At 41.5% G+C, this 15,174-nt stretch overlaps 1 protein-coding gene across 1 annotated transcript in view; it reads right to left on the bottom strand.

Moving 5' to 3' along the window:
- Nucleotides 1–12,769: 12,769 nt before the first annotated feature.
- LOC136700140 (neoverrucotoxin subunit alpha-like) overlaps nucleotides 12,770–15,174 on the bottom strand; it is a 50,273-nt gene continuing 47,868 nt past the window's right edge. Inside the window, exon 4 of the mRNA XM_066675386.1 lies at nucleotides 12,770–13,536. Within this exon, the coding sequence (XP_066531483.1) occupies nucleotides 12,989–13,536 (548 nt within the window). The 3' untranslated portion in view covers nucleotides 12,770–12,988. The remainder of the gene's footprint in view (nucleotides 13,537–15,174) is intronic.

The following is a 15,174-nucleotide window of genomic DNA, read 5'->3' on the forward strand; positions in this document are numbered from 1 at the left end:
CTGGATGTGTGCAGCTGCAGTGAAGAGTGTGTGAAGGTGTAAGTGTTAAGCTGTGTGTGTGTGTGTGAGTGTGTGTGTGTGGAACTGGATTTGTGCAGCTGCAGTGAAGAGTGTGTGAAGGTGTAAGTGTTAAGCTGTGTGTGTGTGTGTGTGTGTGTGTGTGGAACTGGATGTGTGCAGCTGCAGTGAAGAGTGTGTGAAGGTGTAAGTGTTAAGCTGTGTGTGTGTGTGTGTGTGTGTGTGTGTGGAACTGGATTTGTGCAGCTGCAGTGAAGAGTGTGTGAAGGTGTAAGTGTTAAGCTGTGTGTGTGTGTGTGTGGAACTGGATTTGTGCAGCTGCAGTGAAGAGTGTGTGAAGGTGTAAGTGTTAAGCTGTGTGTGTGTGTGTGTGTAGAGATGGATTTGTGCAGCTGCAGTGAAGAGTGTGTGAAGGTGTAAGTGTTAAGCTGTGTGTGTGTGTGTGTGTGTGTGTGTGTGGAACTGGATTTGTGCAGCTGCAGTGAAGAGTGTGTGAAGGTGTAAGTGTTAAGCTGTGTGTGTGTGTGTGTGTGTGTGTGTGTGTGTGGAACTGGATTTGTGCAGCTGCAGTGAAGAGTGTGTGAAGGTGTAAGTGTTAAGCTGTGTGTGTGTGTGTGTGTGTGTGTGTGTAGAGATGGATTTGTGCAGCTGCAGTGAAGAGTGTGTGAAGGTGTAAGTGTTAAGCTGTGTGTGTGTGTGTGTGTGTGTGTGTGTGTGTGTGTGTGTGTGTGTGGAACTGGATTTGTGCAGCTGCAGTGAAGAGTGTGTGAAGGTGTAAGTGTTAAGCTGTGTGTGTGTGTGTGTGTGTGTGTGTGTGTAGAGATGGATTTGTGCAGCTGCAGTGAAGAGTGTGTGAAGGTGTAAGTGTTAAGCTGTGTGTGTGTGTGTGTAGAGATGGATTTGTGCAGCTGCAGTGAAGAGTGTGTGAAGGTGTAAGTGTTAAGCTGTGTGTGTGTGTGTGTGTGTGGAACTGGATTTGTGCAGCTGCAGTGAAGAGTGTGTGAAGGTGTAAGTGTTAAGCTGTGTGTGTGTGTGTGTGTGTGTGTGTGTGTGTGTGTGTGTGTGTGTGTAGAGATGGATTTGTGCAGCTGCAGTGAAGAGTGTGTGAAGGTGTAAGTGTTAAGCTGTGTGTGTGTGTGTGTGTGTGTGTGTGTGTAGAGATGGATTTGTGCAGCTGCAGTGAAGAGTGTGTGAAGGTGTAAGTGTTAAGCTGTACTTGGTAGAGAGGATATAAATCTACAGGTGTGTAACTCCTGAAGAGATTTTCTCTGTGACTTCAAATTTACTGATTCACACCTGTGACTATCTTCTACAAACTACAGCTCTCACTGTCACAGGGGCTCAGGGGTTCTGTACCAAATATCGATTTTCTCATTCGTCCTTTTCCTCTCAGCTCATCCACCCTCTGGATTTCCCAATGATAGTCCTATTTTACAAATTAGTCAAATAAAAACATATCGATAAAACCAGATACTGCAGGTAGCTACAAATATAGACAGATAAACCACCTTCCTATAAAACGATTTAATGAAACGTTTTAATCCCTTCCCTGCACCTGATGAACACTGCGCAGTCACATGCAGCTCCTGAAAGCGCGACTAATCGACACCACCACACACTTGTTGACAGTTCATTCTGCTGTTGTCCCAAGTTTTACTTTCAAGAGAGAATAAAACTAACAAAACCATTAAAATATACGCACAGGATTTCAGTCTGTACAGCATTACAGCTGCCGGTGCCAGTGGTTGTTGCTGGCTGTTGCCATAACAACACCCTTCAGGGCAGTGGCGTGACCAGGATTTTGACCGTTGGTTTACAAAAGGGGCGGACACAGTTGGACTCTGTGGAAGGGGGTGGGTGGGTTGCGCTGTTCACAAATCGACAGCAGCATCTCGTGTACCTCGCGCCCAGCTCTGATTCCCAACAAACCCTGAAGCCCACCCCGCCACAACATGGTTAAATAGCCTCCCTTAGTTTCATCGTAAAATTAACTGCTTTGTAAAATGGTCATTTCAGTGGATGGATTAGACACAGATCTGATTTGCCTCTGTGTGGGAACAGAGCCGTACTGCGGAAAAACCTCCCGGTCACAGTGAGAAATACTGGTTTTCTGCACGAACAGCTCTTTTAGCGCTCAAGAGTGGTTCTCTCCCATTTTTCAGTTGGATCTGATACCACTCGTGAACTATAATACAGGGGTATTGCTCTAGTTGATTGGGTGGCTACGCCTCTGGCTCCGGGCCATTTAAGGTGGGGCGGCTTTATTCCTAGGAAGAAATTATTCTCAGCAATCCCAGTTTCATTCCCATTTCCACAACAATTTCATATCCGTCATTCACATTAATATATCGGTCGGTTATGTGATTAATATATAGCCTGTATTTACCTACCGAACATTAAAATTGAGCCTCTAACACTTAACTCTCTCCTCACAGGTAGCTAGCATACAATACCTTGCCCGTGCTAGCTAGCTTAAATGTAGCCAACCTCATCCTCACCGAACTCTCATATAAACATCTAAAACTTTTAAATTATAACTACAACTGTAATAGAACATAAGAAAACAAAATCTCTGCATTTTATCTCTAACAGCAGTGTATTTTAAGTTTGTCTTACCCCCAGATATCGCTGTTACGTCCTTCTCCGTGACAGTCGTCATGACCTGGATGTTCTGGTTGATGGGGAGCCTATTTACTGTCGATTATTTCTTCAACGACGTGTTCATTCCTCTGAAAATCTCGATGAAGTGATCTGTGACATGTCTACAGACTTAAACTTTCTAAATGAGGCGGTGCTGCGTTCTACCTTTTCATTTAAATTCCCTCTTCTCCATTTTCTGTAAAATGTGGCAGTGTAACATTAAAAAAAAGAACTGAATAAACATTGATTTAAAGTTTCACACACGCTCCAGATATGACCAGGTTATCTACAAAAAAACTGAAAAAAAAATCCTGGATTCTTGGACATTTGGGGCAGCAGAAATGCTATAGATTTGATCATATTCTGAGTTAAACTGTGTCCTTATATTTCAGTATATGGTGTGAGGGCATATTCAGACACTTTATATCAAGTGTAGACAACATGAGATGTATCTGGAGACAGTGTACTACATGATGCAGATACAGGCTCAGTGTGTGACCCGGTTTAAAGTTTAAATCACATCAAACAGTCTTCAGATTTGCTCCAGATATGATCAAGAATTAAAAAGGTATCTCAGGATTCTTGGGCTTTTGGTGCAGTGCACTGTTGTTGACCATAAGACATTTCTTTAGGGTACGAGTCTGTTGTTGTTGCAGTGTTTTGGTTTTTATTATAAACTTCATCAGACACAGACTTGTTCAAAGAAACTAATACATTTTTGGTTTGAGGTTCTTTTCCAAATAAAAATAATATAAAATGACTGTAAATGTAAAATTCATAAATCGTGTGAGTACTGTACACCGTAAAGAAAATGAATTGATGAGAAAATGATGAGTTTGAAAGAGAATTAAAAAAATAGGAAGTTAAAATCTGAAATGAATTGAAATGATAAGAAAATAAAAATAAATGTAAATAAATTCCTCTTTCCCTGACAGTGAGAGAGAGCTGAAAGACCATTTAAATAATGCCTCTTCCACAACAGGAAGTGTTTAACTTTCCCCAAATATGGAGAGAAACTAAATAAAACTCAGTAAGAACAGAGTTTTCTTGTGAAGTAATAGTAAAGTAGTAAAATAAAGCGGTTTAAAGAGCTGCAGTAGTTTTGAAAAAGGAGAGAGAAAGAGAAGTGAATGTCTGTGTTTCTGAGCCTCTCTCTCTGAGCAGATCTGACTGTAGAGTGAGGAGTAGAAGTGGATCGATCCAAATATCGATACCAACGCTGGTATTGATCAATACTCGTGTAAAAGATCGATACTCAAGTTTTTTTTCTCTCCAGCTGCTCTCCTGGTAAAGTGTGTGTGTGAGGTCCTACTGACGAGCGCTAACACACTAAGAGTGTGAGAACCTGACAGCCCATCATTTTAAAGGAAAACAACCACATTTTAGCGGCTTATAAAATGAATATTTCTAATAAACACTTCATAGATCCAACAGATCTCAGTTCAGTGTTTACCATACTATGTACATATGAAGTACATAATAGTGAGATAAACACTGAACTGAGATCTGTTGCTGAGGCCTTCTGCCTGCAGACTCCTGTTTAAAAGCAGACTAAGGTGAGCATTCCTCACAGTTTGAGCGCTGGTCGTATGTCTGAGACGTTTGTTTACAGTAAGACTGCACTGTGTTAGACTCATTAGTGAATGCAGTGCTGTGTTGTTGAATGTTGGGGAGGTTTCTTCGTTCTAAATTTGGGTTAAATACAGAAACATAAAGATAGGAATAAAGGAGACAGTAACAGTTGATGTAACAGTGTAAAAGAAGCTGATGTAATAGTTTGTAGAATGTGTAAAATGCTTAATTAGTAACAATAAGGTGAGTCAGTTAACGTTGTGTGATTAAGTAGAGGGGCCCATATCTTCTTAACGGTAAGACATACGTTTTGGCCACTGCATGAAATTAAGCTTTGATTAAATGTGGGATTGGTTTTAAAGTGAAAAACGACTAAGCCCTGGGTCCAGTGGCATTTAGACAAAGTAGATTAAGTTTAAAAGTGAAGAGATGAATGAGAAACATATGAGAAATAAAGAGTTAATAGAGGAAATAGAGTAAATAAGAGGAATAAAGGTCACTGCAGGAATAAAAAGAGAAAAAAGGGAAAAGTGATGATAAAGCATGCTGTAGTAATTCTGTTATTAAGTCGACTTTTGTTATTTAGTGTGAACTGTTGTTTGTGTTTGAGGTGTTTGTGAATTGGTTGGAAGCGGATAGTTGATCTGTCTCATTTTCCTTAGGACTGAGCGCTTTAGTCGTAGTAGCTCTGTGTTGTCTGAGTTCAGTGGAAGACAGTGCCCTCTGGTGGATGATTTACACCACACTCCAGTGCAAACTTGTGGATGGGAACTCTTCCTCTGTGTGGTGTAGCTCCACCTGGTTGTAAACAAATAAAGATTCTCCTTTGACACACCACACCTTTCACAGGTGTCAAGAGAACTGTACCTTCCTGCACCTACCCACCTTTTCTGTCAGTTCCAGTAAAGTGCAGACAGTTTCTGTTAGAAGTCAGACTTGCAGATGGTAAGGTCTTTATGAAGCTTTGTTTTTTCTCTTGATGTGAAGAAGGAAAGAGGCACCTTTGAAACCTCTCCTCTCCTGTTAAAAAGCACCATTAGGCTGAGAGTTATCTTCTAAAGATCACTGTAGTAGTGTTTTGAGGGAGAGACACTCAGCACATTCTGCATCTCCACTGCTTCTTCTCCAGATACATGTGCAACAGTCTTACCTCCTGTGTGAAAGGAGAGAACTGGGGCATGTTCAGCTGTGCTTCCTTCAGAGTTATTCTAGCACTGTGTTCTCAACAGTGCTACATGTTAAAGGAGCTAGTGACAGGTTAAGTGCTAGTGACAGGATCTGATGTGAATTACTTTCTTTATAAACCAGCTACAGCTTTCACTAACAACATACAAAAAGATTGATGGCACAAAATAGTCTTCCATTGTGTTGTGGTGTGGTTTTCTTTGTTTCATGAAGAAGTCTGACACCCTCTCACACCACACTCCTCACAGACAGTCACCCGGAGCAGGACTCGAACACACAACCACTAGTGTGTGTGTGTGTGTGTGTGTTCACAGCCCCTAGTGTGTGTGTGTGTGTGTGTGTTCACAGGCACAGAGGGGTTAAATGAGGAAGACACATTTCGTTGTACAGTGACAGATAACTGCACATTGTTATTATTATTCATTATTAAATGTAAACACCCACAGGGTGGAAGTGCCCCATTCTTGAAAAACACTTGAGACCTTGTGCCCCTTCCTCTTACTCTTCAACAACCTCATCAAAGTACACACTTCCAGGAAGGCCTTAGGGCTTAGGGCAGGAATGGGGGCGGGGGAACTGTGGATTTTTCAGAATTAATGTTCAACCTGAATTTAACTCTGAAATCCTGGAAAGGAAATCCGCTGAATAATAAATGTATGTTTTTAACTGAACACAGGTTTACGACGGTGGGCCGGAGCAGGAGCAGTTGCTGCTAAACTCTCACATTAGCCACTAGCTGTTTTAAAATCCACATCTGGAACCAGAATCAAAGGGTTAGATTTGAAGACCTCTGACATCAATTACACTGAAGCTCTGTTGTATTTAAAAGTGTATACAATAGTTTACAAAGGTCAGATCCCACCATGTCATTCATTTTCATGTTTACAATTCAAAAAGATCATTAAACACTAGGGTTTTTCAGATTTGAAGAGCTTTGACTTGTATCCAATCTTCAAACCTGTGGGTCTTTACTATCAGACGAGCTCTATCCAATGATACCGCTGAGAACTCACCAGGCAGATGTTTAAGACTGGTTCACGTCCCCTTGGTGTCAGTGGCAGTGCCTTAGAGCTGTGGCCCTCTTACGTCTGTGGTCTACAAGGTGGAAGGAGGTGATATTTAAAGAGCCACAAACACAGAATAACACTCTCTCTCTGTGTTTACTGTAGATCAGGGACGTTCACCTCAGATCTCTCCAAGATTGGAGCTGAATATTCCTGCTGCACACACACACACACACACACACACACACACACATTTAAAACTTTAACACAGTGATTTTAAAACCAGGAATTTATTTTCTGTACATTTTTAAGACAAACACAGAACCAGCAAAACAAATGAGTTCACAATACTGTAGGTTCTAAATAAACAGAACTATATCTACCCCATAATCACCTGCTCATCAACTTGTCCAAGGAAACCCTCACGTTGTCTCCCAGGTCTCTGCTGTCTGTGATTAATGTGGTGATGCGCTTATCAAGGGCCGTCAGAAATGTAGTGAAATGTAAACAGGGGGTTCCTTTTGAACTCTAACCCTAAGCTTCTCTGTCAAATTAGCATCTATTTACAGTCTGTGTTATTAGTTATTATTAGTGTTCACAGCCCCTAGTGCACTACTGTGTGTGTGTGTGTGTGTGTGTGTGTGTGTGTGTGTGTGTGTGTGTTCACTAACCCTAACCCTACCTTATTGTTGACATTAAAAGCACGTTGTGAGTTCACAGACCATTATTTTATGACAGACTTTGCCCAGCGGAGGGTGGAGGGAGACATTTGGGATTCGGCCTCGGCTTCACGACGTCATGGAAACATCTCTCACTGATCACACACACTTTCATCTCCAACATCTCCTTTATTAACCCTTTAGTCAAACCAAAGAAATAATACAGGCAGCCGGTCCTGATAAACACTGTCCTCCAAACACATGTTCCACTCTCAGAGCTCAGCGACAGCAGGATCAGATTCACCCTGTAAAGTGTGGGTGGGGCTGAGGAACATGTGGCGTCTGTCTGAAGTCTCTTCAACACGAGGGAAATAAGACGATTACTGAAGCTCGTGTGTGAAGAACATATGATTTACATAATCTCAGCCTTATCACACTGTTCAGTGATACTTTCTTCATTAATGATGCTCCTGCCTTGGGGCAATATGTGAGGAAACAGAAGGCAGTTGATCCTCAGGTGAGTGAGAATTTGCAGATAGGTTATGATCAGTACGTCCACACAACCACAAAGATGGAGATATTACTGTAGGGTTGGACTGTGTAAACTCTGTATTACAGAGATCAATGATTAATACAGTGCTCAGGGGGTTAAAATCATAGGAACTGGAGTATTACTGTGAGGGGTCCACTGTTAAGGGGCATTGTGCAGGTGTGGGTTTACATGCCCCCTTTAAATAAATGGACATTAAAGCTAAATACAATGGTTATTCTGAATGATCCCATGATGAAACATTTCTGTCCTGATGGGAATAAGAACTCCCCCATCCACATGGCACAAGGAGCTATGTTGTCTTTACAGTTACCAGAACTCAGTCATCATCAACCTGAGCTGAAGCAGTATCTTTGGGATGAATGGTGTTGAATCCCACCAGTGCAGCTGCAGAAACTGTAGAACCAGTGCCCAGGTGTAATGAAGTTGATCTGGCAGTTGGAGGAGGCCTGTACTTCACCAAGAACATTATGTAGGTGGCGGACAAGCGAAAGGCTTAAACTTCATTGTGATCCCCATGACCGGTGGGAATATCCATTCGAGTCCCTCTCCGGGTGATTGTCTGTGAGGAATTGTTGTGTTCTCCCCGTGTTCACGTGGGTTTCCTCCGGGTGCTCCGGTTTCCTCCCACAGTCCAAAAACACACGTTGGTAGGTGGATTGTCCAAGTGTGTGAGTGAATGTGTGTGTGTGTGTCTGTGTTGCCCTGTGAAGGACTGGCGCCCCCTCCAGGGCCTTGCGCCCAATGATTCCAGGTAGGCTCTGGACCCACCACGACACTGAACTGGATAAAGGTTACAGATAATGAATGAATGAATGAATTTAAAACATTTATAAAAACCTCCAAAACTCAATTTTTTTCTTTAAAATTGGTGTAATAATTAACTAGAAACACTTTTGGAATAAATCAACTTTTAAACTTTCTGTTCAGTATTTATTGTTATATATATATTGTCCATTTTCCCTCCAAAACCCAGTCAGAGGTTCACAGGGGGAAAACCCGAAGGCGGAGTCTTTAGGAGCAGGTGGTGCGCTGGAGGGAAACGCTGCCCAATCAGAAATTGTATTCCTCTTAACCAATAGGAAGAAAGATGCTCTGGAGGTGGTTAGATGCCACCGGGGGCAGTACTGAGCAAAACGTGTGTTTAAAATCTAAATGTTTACTGTTAAAGTGAGGACCGAGGTTTTGTTATTTGTTCTCTGTGGTTATATTTTATGCAATTTTACTATTTCAGAATTAATCATCATAAATATATTTAAATGATTATTTAGTGTTTTATTTTTATATGATTGCTTAATACAACGATACGGTAAAATAGTTACTGTTCACTTGGTTATCATATCATAAAAATGTAATCTATAACACCTTACTGCTGAGTGGAAATGCTGTGCTCAGTGTTATTGTTAGATGACGAAATACAGCTTGAAAGTGATGCACTGCTTTCACTCTTTGTGCCAGGTGTTGTCCCAAGCCCAGTGCCCTGCCCACTGTGTGTGCTGCCCGCCTGCCTCTCTTCATAAGGCACTTCCTTCTATATGCGTGTGTGTTTGTGTAGTGACATCATGTCACCCAAGATATGTGTGTGTGTGTGTGTCTGAGCTCATGTGCGTGAGAGAGAGGGAGGGATTTAGCAGGAGAGGAAAGTTCATGGCCGGATTTTCTATCAACGCGTGGCAATCTCTGCTTGAATTAGCCCTTGATTTTTTCCAACTTACTAAGATTACTAAGTTATTGGGAGTAATTCTGAACAAAGGCTGCATTGTTGATTTTTATCTGAGAGCTTATACATCAAATGCAATCCAGTTTTAAACTGCAACATTCAGAGACCCCTATATTTATTCAATCTCCAGGCAAAATTTAGATTCATTTATTCATGATATTTCAGAGCAGATTAGATATTAGATAATCCACTTTCATAAAGAGAGAAGGAAATTCAAAGCAAAACGAAGGGATACATTTGGAGTTCAACCAATAATTAAACCATGAATTGAAATTGGGACTTCCTAACAATCATGCAAGACCTGGTAAGCCACTAAAACTGGCCCAATCAGATAAACAGGATTTAAAGCTTTCATCTTTGAGAGAGGAATTAAAAAAAGCTCCACTCTGAAAAAAAAAACCCACTAGTGTTTCTGTTAGAGAAGACACTCAATGTGGAGCTCTCGAGAAGCCATTACTTAGAAAAGGAAATAGACAAAAAAGAAACTTACAATTCAGCAAAGAAGGTTTAGGTGTTCGGAGCCAGCCCAGCGCCCAGACCTTAAAGTTAAACTCTGTGGTTAGGTTTTATGCAATTTCACAATTTCAGATTTATTAATCATGAATATATTAGAAATACTATTTATGGTTTTATTTTTATATGATTGTTTAATACAGTGATGTACGAGATTTTAATCCAGTTTACTTTTACAAAATTCAGAGAATCTCTGGTCTGTTCCAAAAATGTCCTCACAACAAGACGTTTGTCTACAGCTGGTCCTCACAAGTATAGTGAGACCCACACACACACACATTCTCTCTCTCTCACACACACACCTCACACACACGCTCGCTCTCTCTCTCTCTCTCTCTCTCACACACACACACACCTCACACACATTCTCTCTTTATTGTGTGTGTAGGTGTGTGTGTGTGTTTGTGTTGTAGTGGAAATGGTATGCACACGTTGCGGTGACATTAGCACTACATAGCGGAGTCAATGATAATTAATTATTATTTTATTAATAATGAATTATTTAATTCATTTTGCTAAGCTCCATGTTTGGGAGCCATTAACTAATATGTAGTGTCTTTACCTGTCTTAATTTCAGCTTAGACAATTAGGTCATCTTCACATATTATACAGCAGAATTAGCTAGAATTAACTATTATTAATGAATTATGCTCATTGACCCGCCATGGGTTCTTGACTCTGAAATGAAATCTGAACTAGAAGTTATAATTCCATACAAGAAAGGTGCACACACAAACAAATAACCAAGGATTGGTTTTATCACACAACTGGTTTATTAAAGATAATATCAAATAATGAATATTGATTATACATTCATATAATGAAATGGATTACAGCGATACATGAGGGAACAGGGAGATTAATATATGAGGGAATTTCTCTATGATAATTATTACCCTAAGTTCTAAGAAAGGCTATTGTTTATCCCAGCAAACTTTCAGCACCAACCCATGAGCCATGAGAGACATGAAACCATGTGACCTTACGTATCCGGAGATGGACAGGGAGTATGTCGCTGACGGTGCCTTCTGGCACGACTTCCTGGAGAATTGCAGACACGGGCCTTGTAGGTTGCAGCCGCGGGCGTTCATTTTCTCCCAAGGCTTTCAGACGCAGCCGTCGGAGCTGGTGGCGTTCTGAAGGTCTCTGTGGGGATTCTTCGTCGTCGCTGATCTGCCGCCTTGTGAGAGACAGTCCAAGCAGGTCTCTCCTGGGCAGGTTTCCTCATCTCAGAAAGTCATTCTGAGGGTGCGCGCAGCCGTCCTCTTTGTGGCTTTGTCGTCGTTTGGAGGGTCAGAGGTCTCAGGTTTTCTTCAGGCTCTGGGTGTGGCACTGAAATTTTGCTAGGGTTAAACTATAGCTTTTCTTAATCTGTAGTTTCTATCTGGACCATGCTTTAAAGGCCCAAGACTGTTTAAGAAAGCCATGAGTCTGACGCCTGCAGAGTCATTTCCAAAATCTCAGGTCATTTTACTCTTTAGCCTTGAAAAAGCTAAAAGAGACAACACCCCAAGTGTCTGGAGCCTTTAAGTGAAGAGTCGAACAGCGGAGGAAAAGGGGAAGAAGCCCTTGTCATTTGGCGCCACAGGTTTTTAACCAGAGTTTAGAAAACCCCCCCTGAATACCTGATTTGTCCTCAATGAGGGAGAATTGGAGCATTTCTTGCTCCTGATTTGCTGTGTCCTGTACCTTGGTAGTGGCATCACATAGAATTTATGACACTTGACAAGACAAAGACTTGACCATCCCTGAGTGAATACTTTGCAATATAAAAGATTAGATGTTAACAAAGTAATATCATTAAGAAAAAGACAACCATGTTCTATATAATTATTAACTAAACACACAGTATGTGGCTACCTTGGTTCTACATAAATTCGTATAAAACAAAAATGACTTTAAATACATGTAAATTAGTTCCACCTATTTTGATTGTCAAAACAGAATTAATTTTAAACAGTTGTGCACATATGTAACTTCAAATTGTTATAAACCAATGGGAATTAAGGTTTGTGATTGTTTTGTTTAACAATCTTTCATAATGTGTGAGAGAACAGTTTTAATTAAGTTTGAGTCTGTGTGTCTCTCTGCATTTTGCAGAGATTCTCCTCTTGACCCTGGGACCTTGGGTTGTAAACGTCCTGGAGTGAGGCCTGCTCTGGATGCTAGTCTCACATTCTGATCTTGGTTAGAGATGTCTCTGAAAACTAGCGAAAGCTTGGGTATTTAAAATCACGTCTTCAGAAAGTCAAAATTTATTATTAGAAATGAATACACATTCATCATATCATACTACAGTGTAGATGTGTGTGTGATGTGTGTTCTCTAATGTGTGTTTATTGTGTGTGTGTGGGGGGGTGTGTGTGTGATGGTGTGTTCTCTAATGTGTGTTTATTGTGTGTGTGTGGGGGTGTGTGTGTGATGGTGTGTTCTTTAATGTGTGTTTATTGTGTGTGTGTGTTTGTGTGACGGTGTGTTCTCTAATGTGTGTTTATTGTGTGTGGGTGTGTGAGATGGTGTTCTCTAATGTGTGTTTATTGTGTGTGGGTGTGTGTGATGGTGTTCTCTAATGTGTGTTTATTGTGTGTGTGTGTGTGTGATGGTGTGTTCTCTAATGTGTGTTTATTGTGTGTGTGTGATGGTGTGTTCTTTAATGTGTGTTTATTGTGTGTGTGTGTGTGTGTGACGGTGTGTTCTCTAATGTGTGTTTATTGTGTGTGTGTGTGTGTGTGACGGTGTGTTCTCTAATGTGTGTTTATTGTGTGTGGGTGTGTGTGATGGTGTTCTCTAATGTGTGTTTATTGTGTGTGTGTGTGTGTGTGACGGTGTGTTCTCTAATGTGTGTTTATTGTGTGTGGGTGTGTGTGATGGTGTTCTCTAATGTGTGTTTATTGTGTGTGTGTGTGTGTGATGGTGTGATCTCTAATGTGTGTTTTTGTGTGTGTGTGAGGGTGTGTGTGTGATGGTGTGTTCTCTAATGTGTGTTTATTGTGTGTGTAGATGTGTGTGTCACAGATCAGTGCTTACTCCACATCTCTCTCTCTCTCTCACACACACACACACACACACACACACACACACATCAGTGTTTACTCCACCTCACACACACACACACACAGATCAGTGTTTACTCCACATTACACACTCGCACTGAATCAGAATAAACCCAGAACCCAGCGTAGAGGGGCTCAGTGAATGTGGCGGTGAGTGTGTGTAAGTGTGTGAGTGTGTGTGTGTTGGGGGGGATGGTGTAGAAGGACAGAGTGCCCCCTTCCCAGTCCAGATACACCCCCACTCTCTTAGAGGGAGAGGGAGGGGCAGGGATCTCAGTTTTCTGATCATTGTGGAGGAGAGAGAAACTGTTCCCAACACAGTCCAGTCTCCAGGAGTTTTTATTGTGTCCAAATTTACACTCAGCTCCTTTTCCTTTCCTCTGGATTCCTCCGTACGACACTGAGATTACACTGATAAAAACCTCACTCCCACTCCACTCCACCTCCCAGTAACAGCGTCCAGTCCAACTCTCCACACTCAGAACCTGCTCAAACCAGTCAAATCTCTCCGGACGATCTGGATACGACTGTCTCTCCTTCACACGCTCCACCTTCCTGTTTCCCTCCGACAGAATGAGACGAATGTTCGCTGTGTTTCGATCCAGAGTGACATCACACACATCTACACACACAATAAACACACATTAGAGAACACACCATCACACACACATCTACACACACAATAAACACACATTAGAGAACACAACATCACACACACACACATCTACACACACAATAAACACACAGAGAACACACCAACACACACACACACACACACACAACAAACACACATTAGCGATCACACCATCACACACACACACACATCTACACACACAATAAACACACATTAGAGAACACACCAACACATACAACACAACAAATAAAGCACCAGTGTGACAACTTTAACACAGCCACTCTAAACTGATCACACATGTGACAAATGATGTGAAGAAACCAATATAAGCCCGTACAAGGGTCCCGGTCGTAGAAGTTTCACTATGGATAGAAACAGAGAGGCAGAGTAAGGGGAAGAGGTGGAAGAAGAGGAGGGACAAGAAAAAGAATGATAATCTCAGATGAAATACGGACACGTTCTTGTCCATGGATTGACTATGAGGAAAGCAGGACTTCAAATTCAGCCCAGCCTGAGTAGATTCACCATGTCCACCATAATCTGAACATTCAGTGAGGAGAACCGGTAATTGCTTTATTTATGTCGTGTATGTTTACAGTATGATTCAGTACAGATCTGTAAAAAGGTGTTTCATTACATGATTTTCCTAAAACATTTGTAGTCTTAGTGCTGCATGTAATATTCTGTAACGGCATGTTCTTTTGTAGAATCACAAGACTGACACATCGCAGGGGAGGACGACTATGTTGAACTCACACCAAGAGACCCTCATTGTTGACATTGTCCCTCAAAGACAAGTGTAATCATACTGCGTGTATATAAATACTGTATATAAATACAGCAGAGAATGTTTCAACTGGATTCCTCAGACCGTCCACATGAATATATTTATATGGATGAAGCTGGGATGAACGTGATTGGCCAATGAGCCATTGTTGCAGTCCCTGGCCAGTGTGATCATGTTATGTGCTTCCATCATGGGGTTCGCCACCATCATGCCACATCGGGGCCATACAACACTCAACATCTCTTGGCATTTTTTAGTGATCTTTGAGATATTGTGTTAGGGCATGAGCAGCAGGAACATGAACAGTCAGGACATTCTGTCCATGTCATTGTGTGGGACAATGTGAGTTTTCACCGTCCTGTCCAGGTCAGACAGTGGTTCAATATCAACCAAGATTTCCTAAATGTTTATCTTCCTCCATACTCCCCTTTTCTCAACCCAACAGAGGAGTTCTTCTCTTCATGGTGTTGGAAAGTTTATGACCGGCAACCCTCTTGCAGCAAAATCTCTTGCAGGCCATGGAACTGGCCTGTAATGACATAGGGGTGGATGGATCCGGCATACTAGGAGTTATTTCCCAGGGAGAATGTGGCCTGTGATGTAGATGAAGTCCTATGGCCTGACTACAGCACATCAACATAATGCTGCACTAGAATAGATACTGTATGCACTTATATATATTTACACAGTACATAATTACTTATTTTTGTTAAAGAAGAGTTTTGTTTTGAAACTGCATTTTCCTTTGTGGACAATAAAGATTATTTCTACAGCTTCATGATCTGATCATTGTGTTTTCCTTTTTTCTGTGTGGTGTGTAATGACTGTTCAGTGCTGTT

This window comes from Hoplias malabaricus, chromosome 6 (assembly GCF_029633855.1).
Source record: "Hoplias malabaricus isolate fHopMal1 chromosome 6, fHopMal1.hap1, whole genome shotgun sequence".
NCBI classification, from domain to species: domain Eukaryota; kingdom Metazoa; phylum Chordata; class Actinopteri; order Characiformes; family Erythrinidae; genus Hoplias; species Hoplias malabaricus.